The sequence below is a fragment of the Panulirus ornatus genome, chromosome 1 (assembly GCF_036320965.1).
Source record: "Panulirus ornatus isolate Po-2019 chromosome 1, ASM3632096v1, whole genome shotgun sequence".
Lineage (NCBI taxonomy): Eukaryota > Metazoa > Arthropoda > Malacostraca > Decapoda > Palinuridae > Panulirus > Panulirus ornatus.
This window is the reverse complement of record NC_092224.1, coordinates 87349956-87373236: the sequence shown is the minus strand read 5'-3', so window position 1 is coordinate 87373236 and position 23281 is coordinate 87349956. Positions and strand designations below refer to the sequence as shown.

General features: G+C 40.4%; 1 protein-coding gene across 4 annotated transcripts in view; it reads right to left on the bottom strand.

Moving 5' to 3' along the window:
- Positions 1–23281, bottom strand: part of LOC139750682 (transcriptional adapter 2B-like) — a 64208-nt gene that overhangs the window by 17490 nt on the left and 23437 nt on the right. For 2 of the 4 annotated variants that reach the window (XM_071665370.1, XM_071665381.1), the window contains exons 4-5: positions 12659–12800; positions 2866–3083 (exon numbers count right to left, since the gene is read on the bottom strand). In XM_071665370.1, the coding sequence (XP_071521471.1) occupies positions 2866–3083; positions 12659–12800 (360 nt within the window). Of the gene's footprint in view, positions 1–2865; positions 3084–12658; positions 12816–23281 lie in introns of all 4 variants that reach the window. The other 2 variants (XM_071665364.1, XM_071665375.1) reach the window with 1 other exon arrangement.

Below are 23281 nucleotides of genomic sequence, written 5' to 3'. Positions count from 1 at the left end.
CTAAATTACAACTAAGAGAGACTGACCTCGGCAGGTAATTGTGCAGTGGAGAGAAAGACAGTATAACATCACTGGCAGGAGAGGAGTACCAGCTTGGTACAATCATAAAATTGTTTTTTAGTAAAATTTTTCAAACAACTCTCCTAAACATAATGTCAAATTTTTTGCAAGCACTTAACATGAATGTAGTATTTGTTGTGGGTTCCTTACCTTGCTGAATAAATCAAATGCCTTTGCTAAAGACCTATTGACATGTCAATTGGTACATACCTTGCTGAATAAATCAAATGCCTTTGCTAAAGACCTATTGACATGTCAATTGGTACAATCATAAAATTGTTTTTTAGTAAAATTTTTCAAACAACTCTCCTAAACATGTCAAATTTTTTGCAAGCTCTTAACATGAATGTAGTATTTGTTGTGGGTCCTTTACCTTGCTGAATAAATCAAATGCCTTTCCTAAAGAACTATTGACGTGAAAATTGAAGGCTAATGATGGTTGGCTTAAAAATGGCGACATAACACAATCATGATAGACTCCCATGTTCATTTCTAGTCACTCATTCATACCTGTCTTTACTCTAAGCAGCATTTATATATACCATAACATCATCTGGGGTTTGAAACTCCCAAAGAGATACTAATCCACAAGCAAAGTTCTGGTTTTCCCTTTATGTAATACTAGTTCTACTCTTCACCCACAAGAGGTTTACTAATCCTTTAAATCTGATCAATCAATATCTTATCATTAATCTTGCTAACTAAGCTTAGAGGACTTGCTCTTCTGTAATTCTTAAAATATGTAAGATAATTGATCAAGGCAGATATTCAGGTGAATATGCTACAGAAATAATTAGGGACTAGCTGAAATGGAGGCATTTTATGTATGGAGCTGTAGAAGTTGGTCTCACATGGCATATCAACTTAGTGTGCACAACAAAAGGTAAGATGTATTCACATATGATTTCATTTAGCACACAGCAGGTTTGAGGATGAATATGATGATCTTCAGAGGCTATATGTACATAATCCACTCCATGAATACTGGGAGTAGCTGTAATAGTTACACACATTTAGACAAAACTCAGACTCACTTTATCCTCTTTACCTTCATACTATGATAAAATCATTTTCCGTGCCTACTCATCACGTATGCAACCACATTCCATAAATCAAAAGACATTCTCTACATCCACTCAACAGTATTTTCACAGTACTTTCACAGTCACATTTCACTTTCTTGCTCACCAACCCATCTGTATTCCCAACTTTTCCATTCTTTTGGAAAACTATTGCTCTTGTCACTTCCTTTTTAGTAATATCTTCCTCTCCCATGTTACTATTCTGCTCTCTCCCCACCAATAATCCTACTGTAACCAAAGACACAATTTTTTTAACTATTTCTTATCAGTTCTTTAAAATAATCTATTCACTCTGTTCAAACTGATCCAGTTTGGTATGATTAGTTTTCAGTGCAGCCACCTGATTATACAAAGGCATCAAGCATGGTATTAAGGTATTAAGGTATTAAGAATATATGGTGTGGGAGGAAAGTTGTTAGAAGCAGTGAAAAGTTTTTATCGAGGATGTAAGGCATGTGTACGTGTAGGAAGAGAGGAAAGTGATTGGTTCTCAGTGAATGTAGGTTTGCGGCAGGGGTGTGTGATGTCTCCATGGTTGTTTAATTTGTTTATGGATGGGGTTGTTAAGGAGGTAAATGCAAGAGTTTTGGAAAGAGGGGCAAGTATGAAGTCTGTTGGGGATGAGAGAGCTTGGGAAGTGAGTCAGTTGTTGTTCGCTGATGATACAGCGCTGGTGGCTGATTCATGTAGGAAACTGCAGAAGCTGGTGACTGAGTTTGGTAAAGTGTGTGGAAGAAGAAAGTTAAGAGTAAATGTGAATAAGAGCAAGGTTATTAGGTACAGTAGGGTTGAGGGTCAAGTCAATTGGGATGTGAGTTTGAATGGAGAAAAACTGGAGGAAGTGAAGTGTTTTAGATATCTGGGAGTGGATCTGGCAGCGGATGGAACCATGGAAGCGGAAGTGGATCATAGGGTGGGGGAGGGGGCGAAAATTCTGGGGGCCTTGAAGAATGTGTGGAAGTCGAGAACATTATCTCGGAAAGCAAAAATGGGTATGTTTGAAGGAATAGTGGTTCCAACAATGTTGTATGGTTGCGAGGCGTGGGCTATGGATAGAGTTGTGCACAGGAGGATGGATGTGCTGGAAATGAGATGTTTGAGGACAATGTGTGGTGTGAGGTGGTTTGATCGAGTGAGTAACGTAAGGGTAAGAGAGATGTGTGGAAATAAAAAGAGCATGGTTGAGAGAGCAGAAGAGGGTGTTTTGAAATGGTTTGGGCACATGGAGAGGATGAGTGAGGAAAGATTGACCAAGAGGATATATGTGTCGGAGGTGGAGGGAGCCAGGAGAAGAGGGAGACCAAATTGGAGGTGGAAAGATGGAGTGAAAAAGATTTTGTGTGATCGGGGCCTGAACATGCAGGAGGGTGAAAGGAGGGCAAGGAATAGAGTGAATTGGAGCGATGTGGTATACCGGGGTTGACGTGCTGTCAGTGGATTGAATCAAGGCATGTGAAGCGTCTGGGGTAAACCATGGAAAGCTGTGTAGGTATGTATATTTGCGTGTGTGGACGTATGTATATACATGTGTATGGGGGTGGGTTGGGCCATTTCTTTCGTCTGTTTCCTTGCGCTACCTCGCAAACGCGGGAGACAGCGACAAAGTATAAAAAAAAAAAAAAAATCAAGCATGGTACTTACACACGTTCACTGGGGAAAATCCGAAGAAAATTTAACTGTTACATTAAAACTTTCTGGTTCTATACAATCAATAAGAACTAACCCTTTCAAAGTCATCTCTGTGTGGCATGTATCCTAGGATTGTGTTTTCTTCAGAGGACAATGGTTGCGTGGGCAGGGATGACCCTAACGTAGGTGATAAGGGTCCTGTGTCTGCAGTTGTATGTTCTATTGGCAACTTCAATCTTTCCAGGGCTGGTTTCCAAGAGGCTCGACCAATGCTTCCCTCTATGTAACTGCTGATATACTTATTTCTTGCATCTGTAGAAAACAAATTCATGATTCTATTGTGTATGTATGAAAGTGGTGTGTTTCAATGACATAAATGCTGTGATCAGACTCCACCAGCTGAAAAGTCACTTTCAGTGAGGCTATGTAATCATATGTTGACAAGGAGGACTACAGTCTCATTAAGATAATTCTCACTCCAAGGAAATCCATCATTTCCCTGCTACTAGAAGTGGTACAGCCTTAAAGATACAGGAGCCCCTTCAGTGAAAGTGGTCCCAGGGTTTTATAACAATAACAACAACAACAGCAATTCTTTTTTTTCATGCATATTTGCCATTTCCCACATTAGCAAGGCAGCATGAAGAACAGAGGACTGAGCCTAAGAGGAAAATATCCTCACTTGGCCCCCTTCTCTGTTCCTTCTTTTGGAAAAGTAAAAGCTGGAGGGGAGGATTTCCAGCCCCCTGCTCCCTCCCTTTTTAGTCGCCTTCTACGTGGGAAGTATTCTTTCTCCCCTAACCCCAGGGATAATATATATATATATTCCTATGAGTCCATGGGGAAAATGAAACATGATAAGTTCCCGAGTGCAATTTCATGTAATAATCACATCAACAGGGGAGACACGAGAGAAATATAAGTCAGCTGATATACATTGAAGAGACAAACCTAGGATGCCATTTGATAAACATGTGATTGTCAATCACATTTTTACTAAATGGCGTCCTAGTTTCATCTCTTCGATGTATATCAACTGACTTATATTTCTCTCCTGTGTCTCCCCTGATGATATGATTATTACACGAAAGTGCACTTGGGAACTTATCATGTTTCATTTTCCCCGTGGACTCATAGGAATATCTTGATCACGCGCAAAATTGTGATCCCTTCCAATATATATATATATATATATATATATATATATATATATATATATATATATATATATATATATATATATATAAAGGGGGTGACTGTATTGACTGATTGGTAAGGTTATTTAATGTATGTATGATTCATGGTAAAGTGCCATTGTACAAAGGCAAAGGGGATAAGAGTGAGTGCTCAAATTACAGAGGTATAAGTTGTTGAGTATTCCTGGTAAATTATATGGGAGGGTATTGATTGAGAGGGTGAAGGCATGTACAGAGTATCAGATTGGGGAAGAGCAGTGTGGTTTCAGAAGTGGTAGAGGATGTGTGGATCAGGTGTTTGCTTTGAAGAATGTATGTGAGAAATACTTAGAAAAGCAAATGGATTTGTAAGTAGCATTTATGGATCTGGAGAAGGCATATGATAGAGTTGATAGAGATGCTCTGTGGAAGGTATTAAGAATATATGGTGTGGGAGGAAAGTTGTTAGAAGCAGTGAAAAGTTTTTATCGAGGATGTAAGGCATGTATACGTGTAGGAAGAGAGGAAAGTGATTGGTTCTCAGTGAATGTAGGTTTGCGGCAGGGTGTGTGATGTCTCCATGGTTGTTTAATTTGTTTATGGATGGGGTTGTTAAGGAGGTAAATGCAAGAGTTTTGGAAAGAGGGGCAAGTATGAAGTCTGTTGGGGATGAGAGAGCTTGAGAAGTGAGTCAGTTGTTGTTCGCTGATGATACAGCGCTGGTGGCTGATTCATGTGAGAAACTGCAGAAGCTGGTGACTGAGTTTGGTAAAGTGTGTGGAAGAAGAAAGTTAAGAGTAAATGTGAATAAGAGCAAGGTTATTAGGTACAGTAGGGTTGAGGGTCAAGTCATTTGGGAGGTGAGTTTGAATGGAGAAAAACTGGAGGAAGTGAAGTGTTTTAGATATCTGGGAGTGGATCTGGCAGCGGATGGAACCATGGAAGCGGAAGTGGATCATAGGGTGGGGGAGGGGGCGAAAATTCTGGGGGCCTTGAAGAATGTGTGGAAGTCGAGAACATTATCTCGGAAAGCAAAAATGGGTATGTTTGAAGGAATAGTGGTTCCAACAATGTTGTATGGTTGCGAGGCATGCTATGGATAGAGTTGTGCGCAGGAGGATGGATGTGCTGGAAATGAGATGTTTGAGGACAATGTGTGGTGTGAGGTGGTTTGATCGAGTGAGTAACGTAAGGGTAAGAGAGATGTGTGGAAATAAAAAGAGCGTGGTTGAGAGAGCAGAAGAGGGTGTTTTGAAGTGGTTTGGGCACATGGAGAGAATGAGTGAGGAAAGATTGACCAAGAGGATATATGTGTCGGAGGTGGAGGGAACGAGGAGAAGAGGGAGACCAAATTGGAGGTGGAAAGATGGAGTGAAAAAGATTTTGTGTGATCGGGGCCTGAACATGCAGGAGGGTGAAAGGAGGGCAAGGAATAGAGTGAATTGGAGCGATGTGGTATACCGGGGTTGACGTGCTGTCAGTGGATTGAATCAAGGCATGTGAAGCGTCTGGGGTAAACCATGGAAAGCTGTGTAGGTATGTATATTTGCGTGTGTGGACGTGTGTACATACATGTGTATGGGGGGGGGCATTTCTTTCGTCTGTTTTCTTGCGCTACCTCGCAAACGCGGGAGACAGCGACAAAGTATAATAAAAAAAAAATAAAATACATACACAGACATATACATATATACACATGTACATATTCATACATGCTGCCTTCATCCACTCCCGCCACCTCTCTGCCACACATGAAATGGCACCCTCCTCCCCTGCGTACGCACGAGGTAGTGCTAGGAAAAGACAAAAAAGGCCACATTCATTCACACTCAGTCTCTAGCCATCATGTGTAATGCACTGAAACCACAGCTCCTTTTCCACATCCAGGCCCCACAGACCTTTCCCCAATCAGATGCTCTGTACATGCCTTCACCTTCTCAATCAATACCCTCCCATACAACTTCCCAGGAACACTCAACAAACTTATGCCTCTGTAGTTTGAACATTTGCCTTTATCCCTTTTGCCTTTGTACAATAGCACTATCCGTGCATTCCAGCAATCCTTCGGCACTTCACCATGATCCATAAATACACTGAACATCCTTACCAACCAATCAACAACACAGTCACCACCTTTTTTAATAAATTCCACTGCAACACCATCCAAACCCGCTGCCTTGCCCGATATCATCTTCCGCAAAGCTTTCACTACCTCTTCTCTTTTCACCAAATAATTCTCCCTGACCCTTTCACTTCGTACATTACCCGACCCAAACACCCTATATCTGCCACTCTATCATCAAATTCAACAAACCTTCAAAATACTCACTCCATCTCCTCACTCCTTCACTATCTTTAATCACTTCCTCACCAGCTACCTTCACCGATGCACCCATTTGTTCTTTAGTCTTATGCACGTTATTTGCCTCCTTCCAAAATTATATGGGAGGGTATTGATTGAGAGGGTGAAGGCATGTACAGAGCATCAGGTTGGGGAAGAGCAGTGTGGTTTCAGAAGTGGTAGAGGATGTGTGGATCAGGTGTTTGCTTTGAAGAATGTATGTGAGAAATACTTAGAAAAGCAAATGGATTTGTATGTAGCATTTATGGATCTGGAGAAGGCATATGATAGAGTTGATAGAGATGCTCTGTGGAAGGTATTAAGAATATATGGTGTGGGAGGCAAGGTGTTAGAAGCAGTGAAAAGTTTTTATCGAGGATGTAAGGCATGTATACGTGTAGGAAGAGAGGAAAGTGATTGGTTCTCAGTGAATGTAGGTTTGCGGCAGGGGTGTGTGATGTCTCCATGGTTGTTTAATTTGTTTATGGATGGGGTTGTTAGGGAGGTAAATGCAAGAGTTTTGGAAAGAGGGGCAAGTATGAAGTCTGTTGGGGATGAGAGAGCTTGGGAAGTGAGTCAGTTGTTGTTCGCTGATGATACAGCGCTGGTGGCTGATTCATGTGAGAAACTGCAGAAGCTGGTGACTGAGTTTGGTAAAGTGTGTGGAAGAAGAAAGTTGAGAGTAAATGTGAATAAGAGCAAGGTTATTAGGTACAGTAGGGGTGAGGGTCAAGTCAATTGGGAGGTGAGTTTGAATGGAGAAAAACTGGAGGAAGTGAAGTGTTTTAGATATCTGGGAGTGGATCTGTCAGCGGATGGAACCATGGAAGCGGAAGTGGATCATAGGGTGGGGGAGGGGGCGAAAATTTTGGGAGCCTTGAAAAATGTGTGGAAGTCGAGAACACTATCTCGGAAAGCAAAAATGGGTATGTTTGAGGGAATAGTGGTTCCAACAATGTTGTATGGTTGCGAGGCGTGGGCTATGGATAGAGATGTGCGCAGGAGGATGGATGTGCTGGAAATGAGATGTTTGAGGACAATGTGTGGTGTGAGGTGGTTTGATCGAGTAAGTAACGTAAGGGTAAGAGAGATGTGTGGAAATAAAAAGAGCGTGGTTGAGAGAGCAGAAGAGGGTGTTTTGAAATGGTTTGGGCACATGGAGAGAATGAGTGAGGAGAGATTGACCAAGAGGATATATGTGTCGGAGGTGGTGGGAACGAGGAGAAGAGGGAGACCAAATTGGAGGTGGAAAGATGGAGTGAAAAAGATTTTGTGTGATCGGGGCCTGAACATGCAGGAGGGTGAAAGGAGGGCAAGAAATAGAGTGAATTGGAGTCATGTGGTATACAGGGGTTGACGTGCTGTCAGTGGATTGAAGCAAGGCATGTGAAGCGTCTGGGGTAAACCATGGAAAGCTGTGTAGGTATGTATATTTGCGTGTGTGGACGTGTGTATGTACATGTGTATGGGGGGGGGGGGTTGGGCCATTTCTTTCGTCTGTTTCCTTGCGCTACCTCGCAAACGCGGGAGACAGCGACAAAGTATAAAAAAAAAAAAAAAAAAAAAAATATATATATATATATATATATATATATATATATATATATATATATATATATATATATATATATATATATATATATATACAAAGATTGACCAAGAGGAAATATGTGTCAGAGGTGGAGGGAATGAGGAGAAGTGGGAGACCAAATTGGAGGTGGAAGGATGGAGTGAAAAAGATTTTGTGTGATCGGGGCCTGAACATGCAGGAGGGTGAAAGGAGGGCAAGGAATAGAGTGAATTGGATCGATGTGGTATACCGGGGTTGACGTGCTGTCAGTGGATTGTGTCAGGGCATGCGAAGCGTCTGGGGTAAACCATGGAAAGCTGTGTAGGTATGTATATTTGCGTGTGTGGACGTATGTATATACATGTGTATGGGGGTGGGTTGGGCCATTTCTTTCGTCTGTTTCCTTGCGCTACCTCGCAAACGCGGGAGACAGCGACAAAGCAAAAAAAAAAATATATATATATACACACATTCCTGTGAGTCCACGAGGAAAATGAAACGCGATAAGCTCCCAAGTGCACTTTCGTGTAATAATCACATCATCAGGGGAGATTTTATTTATTATTTTATTATACAAGAAAGAAATATTGGTTGATATACAACAAAGAGACATAGCTAGGATGCCATTTGGTAAACAATTGCATATCCAAGGACAATCATTCACCAAATGGTGTCCTAGCTACGTCTCTTCACTGTATATCAAATGACTTATATTTCTTTCTTGTATCTCCCCTGATGATGTGATTACATGAAAGTGCACTTGGTAACTTATTGTGTTTCATTTTCCCCGTAGACTCATGCGAATATACTTGATCACACACAAAATTGTGATCCTTTCCAACATATAAAAAATGTACATATTCATACTTGCTGCCTTTATCCATTCCTATTGCCACCCCACCACACCAGTAACAGCATCCCCCCCTCTAGCGACATAGCGCCAGGAAAAGACAAAAAGGCCATATTCAATCACACTCAGTCTCTAGCTGTCATGTGTAATGCACCAAAACCACAGCTCCCTTTCCACAACCAGGCCCCACAGACCTTTTTATGGTTTACCCCAGACACTTCACATGCCCTGTTTCAATCCATTGACAGCATGTCAACCCCTTTATACCACATTGCTCCAATTCACTCTATCCCTTGCACACCTCTCACACTCCTGCATCTTCACGCCCCGATCACACAAAATCTTTTTCACTCCATCCTTCCACCTCCAATATAGTCTCCCACTTCTCGTTCCCTCCACCTCTGACACATATATCCTCTTTGTAACTCTTTCCTCACTCATTCTCTCCATACGACCAAACCAGTTCAACACACCCTCTTCTGCTCTCTCAACCACACCCTTTTTACTACCACACATCCCTCTTACCCTTTCATTACTTACTCGATCAAACCACCTCACACCACATATTGTCCTCAAACATTTCAATTCCAACACATCTACCCTCCTACACACAAACCTATCTATAGCCCATGCCTCGCAACCATATAGCATTTTTGGAACCACTATTCCTTCAAACATAACCATTTTTGCTCTCTGAGATAACGTTCTCGCTTTCCACACATTCTTCAACGCTCCCAGAACCTTCGCCCCCTCCCCCACCCTGACTCACTTCCGCTTCCTTGGTTCCATCCACTGCTAAGTCCACTCCCAGATATCTAAAACACTTCACTTCCTCCAGTTTTTCTCCATTCAAACTTACCTCCCAATCAACTTGCCCCTTAACCCTACTGAACTTAATAACCTTGCTCTTATTCACATTTACTCTCAACTTTCTCCTTTCCCACACTTTACCAAACTCAGTCACCAACCTCTACAGTTTCTCACCCCATACAGCCACCAGCGCTGTATCATCAGCGAACAACAACTGACTCACTTCCCAAGCCCTCTCATCCACAACAGACTGCATACTCACTCCTCTCACCAAAACTCTTGCATTTTCCTCCCTAACCACCTCATCCATAAACAAGTTAAACAACTATGGAGACATCAATCACCCCTGCCGCAAACCGACATTCATAGGGAACCAATTACTTTCCTCTCTTCCTACTCGTACACATGCCTTACATCCTTGATAAAAACTTTTCACTGCTTCAAGCAACTTACCTCCCACACCATATACTCTTAAGACCTTCCATAAAGCATCTCTGTCAACCCTATCATATGCCTTCTCCAGATCCATAAATACTACATACAAGTCCATCTGCTTTTCTAAGTTCTTCTCACATACATTCTTCAAAGCAAACACCTGAGCCACACATCCTCTACCACTTCTGAAACCACATTGCCCTTCCCCAATCTGATGCTCTGCACATGCCTTTACCCTCTCAATCAATACCCTCCCACAGAATTTCCCAGGAATACTCAACAAACTTATGCATCTATAATTTGAGCACTCACCTTTATCTCCTTTGCATTTGTACAAAGGCACTATGCCTGCATTCTGCCACTCCTCAGGCACTTCACCATAAACCATACATACAGTGAGTATCCTTAACAACCAATCAACAACACAGTCACCCCTTTTTTTAATAAATTTCACTGCAATACCATCCAAACCCACTACCTTGCCAGCTTCCTGCTTCCAGAAAGCTTTCACTACCTCTTCTCTGTTTACTAAACCATTCTCCTTGACCATCTCACTTCGCACACCAACCCGACAAAAACACCATACATCTGCCACTCTATCATCAAAAACATTCAACAAACCTTCAAAATACTCACTCCATCTCCTCACTTCATCACTACTAGTTATTACCTCCCCAGTTGCCCCCTTCACCAATGTTCTCATTTGTTCTCTTGTCTTGTGCACGTTAATTACCTCCTTCCAAAACATCTTTTTATTCTCCCTAAAATTTAATGATACTCTCTCACCCTAACTCTCATTTGCCCTCTTTTTCACCAATTGCACCTTTCTCTTGAACTACTGCTGCTTTCTTTTATACATCTCCCAGGATTTTGCACTACTTCCTTGCAAAAACTGTCCAAACACCTCTCTCTTCTTTCACTAACAATCTTGCTTCTTCATCCCACCACTCACTACCCTTTCTAATCTGCACACCTCCCACCTTTCTCATGCCATATGCATCTTTTGCGCAAGCTATCAGTGCTTCCCTAAATACATGCCATTCCTCCCCACTCCCCTCACAGACCCCTAAGCCCACTAACCCACAAATACTTATCTATGCAAATACTTATGCATGCAACTTTTTAACACTTAAATGCTAGGTTACTTGCCACTGTTCAATCATGAATAATTCTTTTAAAATTAGGTCTTCAAATTCCATGTTCCAATCATAAAAAGAAAGTCATGTAAAAGTAAGGCATATGCAAAAAATAGTGAATTTACATAAATTATATGGCCATGGTATAGTGCTCAAACTTACACACATATCCCTCAGTAGAGGCACATGTTGGAACAAAGGTGAAGAAGGGTGGAGGCAATTGGGGGCAAGCCTTACAACAAACACTTAACAGTGACACATTACTATTTATGAAAGAAATACATGTAAAATTAGGAAATATAGGCAAAAAGTGAGCTAACAGAACTTGTATGCTTGGTACAGTGGTGAGGTAAACATACAAGTACCCACTACAGTAGTGCTGGGGTGATGGAGGAAGAGAGGATGAGGGGGAGGTAAGAGGGGGTGAGCCATGAGACACAAATTCACTGAATGACACTTATCACTATCTATGGCTACTATTCACACATTTACATATATTAATATACATTTACATTTATGATATGTGTATTTCAAATTCAGAATTGCTTCCAGAGAGTGGTGTAGTTATGGTCACTATTCACATATTTATATATAGCTGCATACATTTACATTTATGAATATATGTACTTCAACTCCAGAATTCCTTCCAGTGTTGTACTCTTTGTCAAAGGCATTTCAATGACCAAAGTATTGGTGAAGGGACTTAAATTGGGCCCAAAAATATTAGGGCTCACATGATAGTTCCTGGTGCCTGCTACTGATATTGTCATATGACGAGTGAAATCGGTTAAACCAAGTATTTCTCATCATTATTCCTCTCTCAGCACATAACAAACTCTCTCCCATTTTCAGTTGCAAAAGGGGCCCAATATCTTCAGGTATACCCTCAATTACTACATCACACACTCTAGCACTCAGATCCCTAGCAATAAAATTTCCTTTGCATTAAAACCACCAACATAATCCATCAACTCCTAAAAAGCACTATTTTAGTCTTCTCTCCTCTTACTACCATTTGCCTTATCAGTAAAAGCCTCCCACTTACTGTTATCTACTTTCATTGCAAACCACATCAATCTTGAAGCACTTCTTTACAATATTAAACACCACCATCATCATCTTAATACAGTCCCACAGCTCCCCCTTCAACATAAGTGCTACCAGCTACTTCACTTCTGCCCTGTAAATGTTCCAAAACCATTATATCCCCTTTATCAACAACTTAGTTTCACTTACAACTAGAACATCCAGGATTCTCATGAACATAGCACCTATCTCTCTCTTCTTCTCATCCTAATTACCTCAATGCACATTGAGATCCACAACCCAAGCCTTCAAAGATAATTCCTCCTTTAGCTCTTTCTTCAGCTACTGTTTTAGGAAAAAGATAATACAAGTTTGTGTGTGTGTGTGTGTGTGTGTGTGTGTGTGTGTGTGTGTGGGAGTTCCCCCTGCCCCATCCTCCTGCCCTTTATTCATTTCTTGTAGTATGCAGAGATATACCAGTGGAGTTCTTACAAAATTTAAATAGCTTTTCTTAGCATACACATCTAAATGGGGCACAGCTTACCTTCTGGCGTTCGAGTCTCAATGTGGCGTGCAATGTCTTCCCAATTCCCATATCCATACTGTTCTATTGCGTCCAATAATCTAACTTCTTCTCGGGCAGTCCAATGGCCTTGACCAGGGAAAATGCTAAAGTTTCCTGTATCCTGGAAAACACCGGCCTGTGAGAGAGTGGGCCCAGAGAGAGACAGTGACCCATTAGTGAGGGGGGCATAGGTAGGCAGAGTGCAGCAGCAGGGGCAGCAGTTATTGAATGGAAAACATCACACAACTCTTGCTTCTTACAGATATTCTTTATATACCACGATAAAATGCATTCATTTTTCCCATTTTCTCAAAATATTCTCCTTAGTTCAATTATCTTCTTTTATATCATATAAAGAAACATTTTTTCATTTCCATCTCATAGACAAAAGCAAACAAGAAAATTTCTTCGATAATCTTGAGGATAATTCATTATTCATAACACCCAAAGATGGAGCAAGAGACAAAGAGAGATGTACAGTTCTTAATAAGAGTAAAGAATTGTGCTTTTCACATCTCATATCTACTTTTCATTTAACTAAAGTACTATAGTACTTGGAGAATGATAATAAATTCTGATTTCACATGCCACAGTCCTTTATCAATGTAATCTTTTAACAGCCTGCATGTTTCATATTAACCAAGGGTCTTTTTCAGAAGATGCTTTGCACATATATTAATATATCTACAAAACTTGTAACAAATGTTCAGTTACATGAACTCCATCAATTACATTTTTTGTTTTCAGTAAGATGACCTATAATGGGCAAATCTTTTAATCTTGACAACAGCACATGATCATAAAAGCACTAATGGGATTTCCTGTAAATTTCAAATAATTGTCCATGATGAACAGTCGCATCTGATCTCAATAATCATGAAAATCATTATAATCATGAATATCCCCAAGGTTACCTGCATCATCGTCATCTACCTCTGAGCTGTCTATAGAGTACATCCCTCACACAACCACTGAATAAAGTAAAGACTTACATATAAGTACTCTTTTTGTTGTGGCACATTCTAAAACAAATTGAAATTATAAAATGAATTGAAAGCAAAAGCCACAACTAAATAAGCTTAAGGCTCTTAAGTCTATACATACAGTACCTTTAACACCGCAACTCGTCTTTCTGCAAACCTCTAAGCCTATTATCCATGATGTACTTCATAAATATTCAGAAATCGCCAAAAAGCTGTGAATGAGGAGAAAATACTTATTTGCGCAAAATGAAAAATGACTTATTAACCAAAATTGCTCCCTGCCTTATGACTCGTATCAAAAACACTTTTCAAATACAAGGTACAGTTTAAGAATACAAGGTACAGTTTAAGGATACTGCAGTGTCAAGGGTACTTTAAAACAATTCATCACTGATGATAGTGCTACCTATATGTACAGCAGTGCAAAGGATACCTTAATGATATAAGTATATAATAACCACCATGAAACCAACTATGCCCAGTGTTTTAATCTAACTGATGTCAACTCAAAGAGAACCTTATAAACAACTCTGTTCCTTATCTTTAGCTACAAAATTAACCATGCAAAAACCTGGCTCCTACCTCTAGGTTAAAAAGAATCAACCATGCTGAAGGATGATTTTCCATCACGCTAACTCCCAAACATTATGTATATAAATTGTGTACTAAAGGGGGGTATTCAAGTCTGGATATCCATGATCACATAACTATCTTTCTTCATAGTACTTTATTTCTTTTCACATCATAATTGTTTCTATATACCTGGTGTTTATTAATTCATCTACACATGATAATCTAAAAGCCTGAATTATCTTCAAAAAAGGGAATCTAATAAATCTACACACACAGGAATTTACTTGCCTTAAACTATCATGAAAGATATGTTGAAAAAAGAAAATCAATCAAAATGTGACTTATCATATCCACTGGAACCATACTGGTACAACATCATCACTAATGACTACTTAGTAAAGCCTCTCAAAAGACAACAGAATTACAGCAATAGCAATCATGTGAATTTTCTTAAATATGATGTGGTGAATGCCAGAAAAGTTACTTTGAATACGACTGACCCATATCTGAAATTACATAAATGAGCTTCAGAGACAAGTGGTAGAACCATTTGGTGGATTCTTGCATGGATCAACATTTTCTGATAAATAAAAATGGCCTAACTCTTTGGAAACTTGTTCAGCTGCAGTTAAATGAAATTTCAACAATGTTATATGCAGTGTTTGACTTTTCTTCACAGTAACAAAAAATATTTTTCCACTATTGCTGTGATCAGTAACACTGTACATTGAAGGTTCCACCATATATGCATGTGAGATAGAACACAGCACTGATGCCAGACATCCCTACCAACAATGCTGCCATACTGATGCTTTTTTTTTTTTCAATATTTTTACATCCAACAGTGCTGTCATACTGGTGCTTTTTTTCTAATATCTTTCACTTCAAGAAATTTGTTTTCTCTTCATGCAAATAATGTTTCTCTTTCTGCAGTTAAGTACAGTACTAGAATGCTGATACTGTATTGGTAATAAAAATGGATGGGTTATGCTTCTAAATATATTCGGCATTATTAGAATTAAGAGGGTCAATTACTACATAATTTATTGCATAATCTAATTATGAATATTTTTCATTGTTGTTTTATAAAAATCATATTCTTCACCACAATACATTGGCTTCAACCAATTTCAGTGCTAAGTATAGATATTTAGTAACTTTTCACTCAGAAAAATTTATGAAATAGTCACATGAGCAATCTCATTCTTTCATGGTAAAATGACATATTTTCAGGGAACTGGTCTTGAAACAAAACAGGCATCCAAAGGGTTAAAAGAAAATTATTACAACACCCACACACAACTAGCTTTTGAATTCAGCCAAAGAAAATTCTGAATTAGAACAAAATACGTATTACAGTTCAAAAAACATAGTCACTCAGAGGGCTCCCCTTAACCCTACAACCACACTCCTCTTAAGCTTATGTTTCTGGTGGAGGCAAGCACTATGCCTGTTGATCTACTGGACTTGCAACCACTAACCTATATATATATATATATATATATATATATATATATATATATATATATATTGATAAACATCAATCTTCCCTGACTCTATCAGTACATAATAAGACTGAAAACATGAAGTCATATTCAATGAGGCTGCATCACCATCAGTGGATGAAAACGGGTACAGCAAGATAAACATCAATCTTCCCTGACTCTATCAGCACATGATAATACTGAAAGCATGAAGTCATATTCAGTGAAGCTGCATCACCATCAGTGGTTGAAAATAGGTACAGCAATGTCCAGAATCTTCCCAACTCAAAAGAGCCCACCTTATCCTGCTCCCAAATGATGCACATCCTTGATGCTGCAGAAGCCCCAGGAAAGGAGTTCTGGGGTTACATAAATAATTACATAAACATCTACACGCACTCAAGAAGAAAAAATAGTCAACCTTAATGCAGTAATCTAGTTAAATGACAGAGCCAACATCATTTAATAAAATGTATTATATCCAACTGGATAATAAATAAGCAACTGTAAGTTAAAGAAAAGAACATCCAATTCTTGAATAATATCTATTCATTATTCTCTTATACTTGATCGCCGTTTCCTGCACCAGCGAGATAGCACCAAGAAATAGACAAAGAACGGCCCATCACTCACATACACATACACAAACATAAACGACCATTCACACACATATACATATCAACATATACACAGACATACATATACATATCGAGGATGTAAGGCATGTGTACGTGTAGGAAGAGAGGAAAGTGATTGGTTCTCAGTGAATGTAGGTTTGCAGCAGGGGTGTGTGATGTCTCCATTGTTGTTTAATTTGTTTATGGATGGGGTTGTTAGGGAGGTGAATGCAAGAGTTTTGGAAAGAGGGGCAAGTATGCAGTCTGTTGGGGATGAGAGAGCTTGGGAAGTGAGTCAGTTGTTGTTCGCTGATGATACAGCGCTGGTGGCTGATTCATGTGAGAAACTGCAGAAGCTGGTGACTGAGATTGGTAAAGTGTGTGAAAGAAGAAAGTTAAGAGTAAATGTGAATAAGAGCAAGGTTATTAGGTACAGTAGGTTGAGGGTCAAGTCAATTGGGAGGTAAGTTTGAATGGAGAAAAACTGGAGGAAGTAAAGTGTTTTAGATATCTGGGAGTGGATCTGGCAGTGGATGGAACCATGGAAGCGGAAGTGGATCATAGGGTGGGGGAGGGGGCGAAAATCCTGGGAGCCTTGAAGAATGTGTGGAAGTCGAGAACATTATCTCGGAAAGCAAAAATGGGTATGTTTGAAGGAATAGTGGTTCCAACAATATTGTATGGTTGCGAGGCGTGGGCTATGGATAGAGTTGTGCGCAGGAGGATGGATGTGCTGGAAATGAGATGTTTGAGGACAATGTGTGGTGTGAGGTGGTTTGATCGAGTAAGTAACGTAAGGGTAAGAGAGATGTGTGGAAATAAAAAGAGTGTGGTTGAGAGAGCAGAAGAGGGTGTTTTGAAATGGTTTGGGCACATGGAGAGAATGAGTGAGGAAAGATTGACCAAGAGGATATATGTGTCGGAGGTGGAGGCAACGAGGAGAAGTGGGAGACCAAATTGGAGGTGGAAAGATGGAGTGAAAAAGATTTTGTGTAATCTTGGCCTGAACATGCAGGAGGGTGAAAGGAGGGCAAGGAATAGAGTGAATTGGATCGATGTGGTATACCGGGGTTGACATGCTGTCAGTGGATTGAATCAGGGCATGTGATGGGTCTGGGGTAAACCATGGAAAGCTGTGTAGGTATGTATATTTGCGTGTGTGGACGTATGTATATTCATGTGTATGGGGGTGGGTTGGGCCATTTCTTTCGTCTGTTTCCTTGCGCTACCTCGCAAACGCGGGAGACAGCAAAAAAAAAAAAAAAATATATATATATATATATATATATATATATATATATATATATATATATATATATATATATATATATATATATATTTCTTTCTTTTCTTTTAAACTATTCGTCATTTCCCGCGTTAGCGAGGTAGCGTTAAGAACTGAGGACTGGGCCTTTTTTGGAATATCCTCACCTGGCCCCCTCTGTTCCTTCTTTTGGAAAATTAAAAAAAAAAGAAAAAAAAACGAGAGGGGAGGATTTCCAGCCCCCCCGCTCCCTCCCCTTTTAGTCGCCTTCTACGACACGCAGGGAATACGTGGGAAGTATTCTTAATCCCCTATCCCCAGGGATAATATATATATATTCCCATGAGTCCATGGGGAAAATGAAACACGATAAGTTCCAAAGTGCATTTTCGTGTAATAATCACATCATCAAGGGAGACACAAGAGAGAAATATTACAGTCAGTTGGTATACATAATTTATCATACTTTGTTGCTGTCTCCCATGTTAGCGAGGTAGCACAAGGAAATAGACATAAGAATAGCCCAACCCACCCACATACACATGTATATACATACACGTCCACACACGCACATATACATATATATATATATATATATATATATATATATATATATATATATATATATATCTTATACCTGATTGCCATTTCCCACATTAGCAAGGTAGCTAATCACTGCAAGCACATTATCTGTGAGGCGAAGTATTCCTATATTCGAAGGATGAGCGATAACCTCTCCTCATCATCCAGTGATAGGTCTTTTTGGTCTTTAGCTAAGGGCATCTCTAATAACATCTGTTGCTCTACCTCCCCTTCAATTTTCCACTATGACAGTACTATAGCTGTCTCTCCCATACAAGAACCTCTCTTTGGTTCCAATTTCTCCTCTAACTCCACCTTGGATGACTCTCACATTCCTTCACCCCCTGATGCTCCTCTCACTAGTCCTATGCCCATTCCTGTAATCTCTTTTCGGACTGTCCAAAAAGTGCTACTTTCTCTGAACACAAGCAAGGCTTATGGTCCTGATGGTATCGATCCCTGTGTACTGAAAGAGTGTGCCTCTGAACTTGCACCTGTGCTTGCTCATCTGTTCTGCTTCTGCTTAGAAACCAAAACTTTTCATTCTCCTTAGAAGTATGCACTGATACATCCCATCCCTAAGAAGGGTGATCATTCTGACCCCTCTAACTATCACCCTATTGCTTTCACATCTACCATTTTCAGTCTTTGAATCCCTCCTCAACTCCCATATCCTCAAATACCTCAAAAATCACAAATCTTCTCTCAGATCAAAAGTATGGCTTTCGTAAGGAGAGATCCACGAGTGATATTCATTCCTATCTCACTAACAGCTGGTCATCATCCCTTAAAGAATTTGGGGAGTCAAGTGTAGCTGCCCATGACATATCTACGACTTCTGACAGGGTGTGGCATCAGGGTCTCATCTCTAAGCTCCCCTCCCTCGATTTGCTCCTTGAAATCTAGCTTCCTCTCTGTGGTTGTTGATGGATCAGCCTCCCCCATTTTCTCCATCAACAGCAGTGTCATTCAAGGTTCTGTCCTGTCCCCTACACTTTTTTTCAATGATTTCCTCTCCTGCACAAATAATCCTAGGCACTCATACATTGATGACGCAACACTTCTTTCATCCACATCCTTCAATTCTGCTCCCTCTTCTCTCACTCAATCTGCATCTCACCTTAACACAGCTTCCTCAATAAACTCAAGACTTGGACAGAATATCTCAGTAAGGTAGACAAAATCTTTTTAAGTTTAATGACTCCAAGACCCAGTTTCTTCCTATCTTTCTATCGATAAACTTCTCACAACTCATCTCTCCTTTGACGGTTCTGTAATTCCAACTCTTGACTCAATGAACATATTTGGCATTACTGTAACTGACTCTTCTTGGAAACCCCACATTACAGGAATAGCTAAGTTTCCCTCTATGAAACTGGGTGTCCTGTCCAGATGCCAAAACTTCTTCTCTTCTGAACAGTTGCTCCATTTATACAAGGGATTGATTCATCCTTGTATGGAGTACTGCTCTCACATTTGGAGTGGTTCTAGCAATGCATCTTTACTTGACAGAGTCAAGTCAAAAGCAATCCACCTTACACACAGTCCTAGGATAACTTCCAAACTTCTACGCCACAATGTTGGTTCACTTACCCCCTTCTTTAGATATTACTTTGGTTTTTGCTCCCGAGAGCTGGCTGCTTGTGTGCCCACACCACTAGCTAGACCACACAATACTTGGTAAGCTGCTATGTCACATGATTATTGTGTGGCCATCAGCAACTCAAGGGTGGGCTGCATTGATACCTGCTTCTTTCCCTACACATCGATGCTCTGAAACTCTCTACCCCCTCATGTCTTTCCAAATGACTATAACCTAGCAGATTTCAAGACAAGTTTTTCCCTTTCTTGAAAATTCATAAAAACTTTCCATTAATTATTTTTCATTTCATAATTCTCTCTATAATTTGATTACGGCCCGTCCTTGATGGGGACTTTTGTCCTTGCCTGGAGCCTTCAACATAAAAAAAAGAAATATCCCCATGGTTGTTTAATTTGTTCATGAACGGGGTGGTTAGGGAAGTAAATGCAATAGTTTTGGAAAGAGGGGTGAGTATGCAGTCTATTGGGAGAAGAGAGTCCAGGAAGTGAGTCAGTTACTGTTCACCGATGATACAGCTCTGGTGGCTGATTCAAGTGAGAAACTGCAAAAGTCAGTCAGTGACTGAGTTTGGAAAAGAGTGTGAAATGAGAAAGTTTAGAGTAAATGTGAATAAGAGCAAGGTTATTGGTTTAGAAGTGTTGAGAAAAAAGTTAATTGGGATGCGAGTTTGAATGGAGAAAAATTGGAGGAGGTGAAGTGTTTTAGATATCTGAGAGTGGACTCAGCATCTAGTGGGACCATGGAAGCGGAAGTGAGTCACAGGGTCAAGAAAGGAGTAAAGGTTCTGGGAGTGATGAAGAATGTGTGGAAGGAGAGAATGTTATCTCAGAGAGCAAAAATGGGCATGTTTGAAGGAATAGTAGTTCTAAAAATGTTATATGGTTGCGAGGCATGGGTTATGGATAGGGTTACATGGAGAAGGGTGGATGTGAGGGAAATGAAATGCTTGAGGACAATGTGTGGTGTGAGGTGGTTTGATAAAGTAATGAAAGGGTAAGAGAGGTGCATGGAAATTAAAAAGAGATTGGTTGAGAGAGCAGAGAGGGTCTGTTGAAATTGTTTGGACATATGGAGAGAATGAGTGAGGAAAGACTGACAAAGAGAATATATGAGTCAGAGGTGGCGGGAACAAGGAAAAGCAACCAAACTGGAGGTGGAAGGATGACGTGAAAAGGATTTTGAGTGATCGGGGCCTGAGCATAGAGGAGGGTGAGAAGCAGGCAAGGAATAGTGAATTGGAACAATGTGGTATACTGGGGTAGACATGTTGTCAATGGACTGAACCAGGCCATGTGAAATGTCTGGAGTAAACCAGGGAAAGGTCTGTGGGACCTAGATGTGGATAGGGAGCTGTAGTTTCTATGCATTACACATGACAGACACAAACTGAGACAGAAACTGAGTGTGAACGAGGGTGCCCTTTTTTTTCTCTGTTTTCCTGGCACTACATCGCAGAAGCAGGTGGTAGTGATGCTGTTTCCTGTGATGCGGGATAGTGTCAGGAAGGGATATTCAATGTATGTATGGACCATGGTGAAGTGCCTGAGGATTGGTGGAATGCATGCATTGTGCCATTGTACAAAGACAAAGGGGATTATGGTGAGTGTTCAAACTACTGAGGCATAAGTTTGTTGAGTACTCCTGGGAAAATATATGGGAGGGTATTGATTGAGAGGGTAAAGGCATATACAGAGCATCAGAATGGGGAAGAGCAGTGTGGTTTCAGAAGTGGTAGATGATGTGTGGATCAGGTGTTTGCTTTGAAGAATGTATGTGAGAAATACTTAGAAAAACAGATGGATTCATTTATGGATCTGGAGAAGGCATATGACAGGGTTGATAGAGATGCTTTGTGGAAGGTTTTAAGAGTATATGGTGTGGAAGGTAAGTTGCTAGAAGCAGTGAAAAGTTTTTACCAAGGATGTAAGGCATATGTACAAGTAGGAAGAGAGGAGAGTGATTGGTTCCCAGCGAATGCAGTTTGTGGCAGGGGTGTGTGATGTCCCCATGGTTGTTTAATTTGTTTATGGATGGAGTGGTTAGGGAGGTAACTGCAACAGTTTTGGAGAGAGGGGCAAGTATGCACTCTGTTGTGGATGATAGGGCCTGGGAAGTGAGTCAGTTGTTGTTCCCCGATGATACAGCTCTAGTAACTGAACCATGTGAAACACCCCCTTTTTTAATAAATTCCACTGTGATACCATCCCAAACTACCACCTTGCTAGATTTCATCTCCTGCAAAGCTTTCACTACCTATTCTCTCCACCAAACCATTATCCCTGACCCTCTCACTTCACACACCACCCCAACCAAAGCACCCTATATCTGCCACTCTATCATCAAATACATTCACCAAACCTTCAAAATACACACTCCATCTCCTTTTCATTTCATCACTACCTGTTGTCACTTCCCCACTTGCCCCCTTCACCGATGTTCCCATTTGTTCTCTTGTCTTACGCATGTTATTTACCTCCTTCTAAAACATATTTTTATTCTCCCTAAAATTCAATGATACTCTCTCACCCCAACTTTCATTTGACCTCTTTTTCAACTCTTGCACCTTTCTCTTGATCTCTTGCCCCTTTCTTTTATACATTTCCCAGTCATCTGCAACTTCCCTGCAAGCATCATCCAAAGACCTCTCTTTTCTCTTTCACTAACAACCTTACTTCATCCCACCACTCACTACCCTTTCTAATCTGCTCATCTCCCACCTTTCTCATGCCACATGCATCTTTTGTGCAAGCCATCACTGCTTCCCTAAATACATCACATTCCTCACCCACACCACTCAAGTCATTTGCTCTCACCTTTTGCCATTCTACAATCAATCTCTCCTGATACTTCCTCACACAATTCTCCCCCATATTCACTCTTCTTTTCTGAAAAACCTCTACAAATCTTCACCTTCGCCTCCACAAGACAGTGATCAAACATCCCTCCAGCTGCCCCTCTCAGCACATTAACATCCAAGTCTCTCTTTTACACACCTGTCAATTAACACCCCTTGACCATCTCTCCTACTCGCATACATATACTTATGAATATCTCTTTTTAAAGCAGGTATTCCCAATCATCAGTCATTTTTCAGCATGCAAATCCACAAGCTCTTCACCATTTCCATTTACAACACTGAACACCTCATGTACACCAAATATACCCTAAACTGCCACATTACTCACCTTTGCATTTAAGTCACCCATCACTATAACCTGGTCTCATGCATCAAAGCTGTTAATACACTCACTCAGCTGCTCCCAAAACACTTGCCTCTCATTTCTTCTCATGACCAGGGGCATAGACACCAATAATTACACATCTCTCTCCATCCACTTTCAGTTCTACCCACAACAATCTAGAATTTACTTTCTTACACTCTATCATGTACTCCCAATACTCCAGCTTCAGGAGTATTACTTCTCCCTCCTCAGCCCTTGTCCTCTCACCAACTTCTGACTTTACTCCGAAGACTTTCCTAAACCACTCTTCCCCT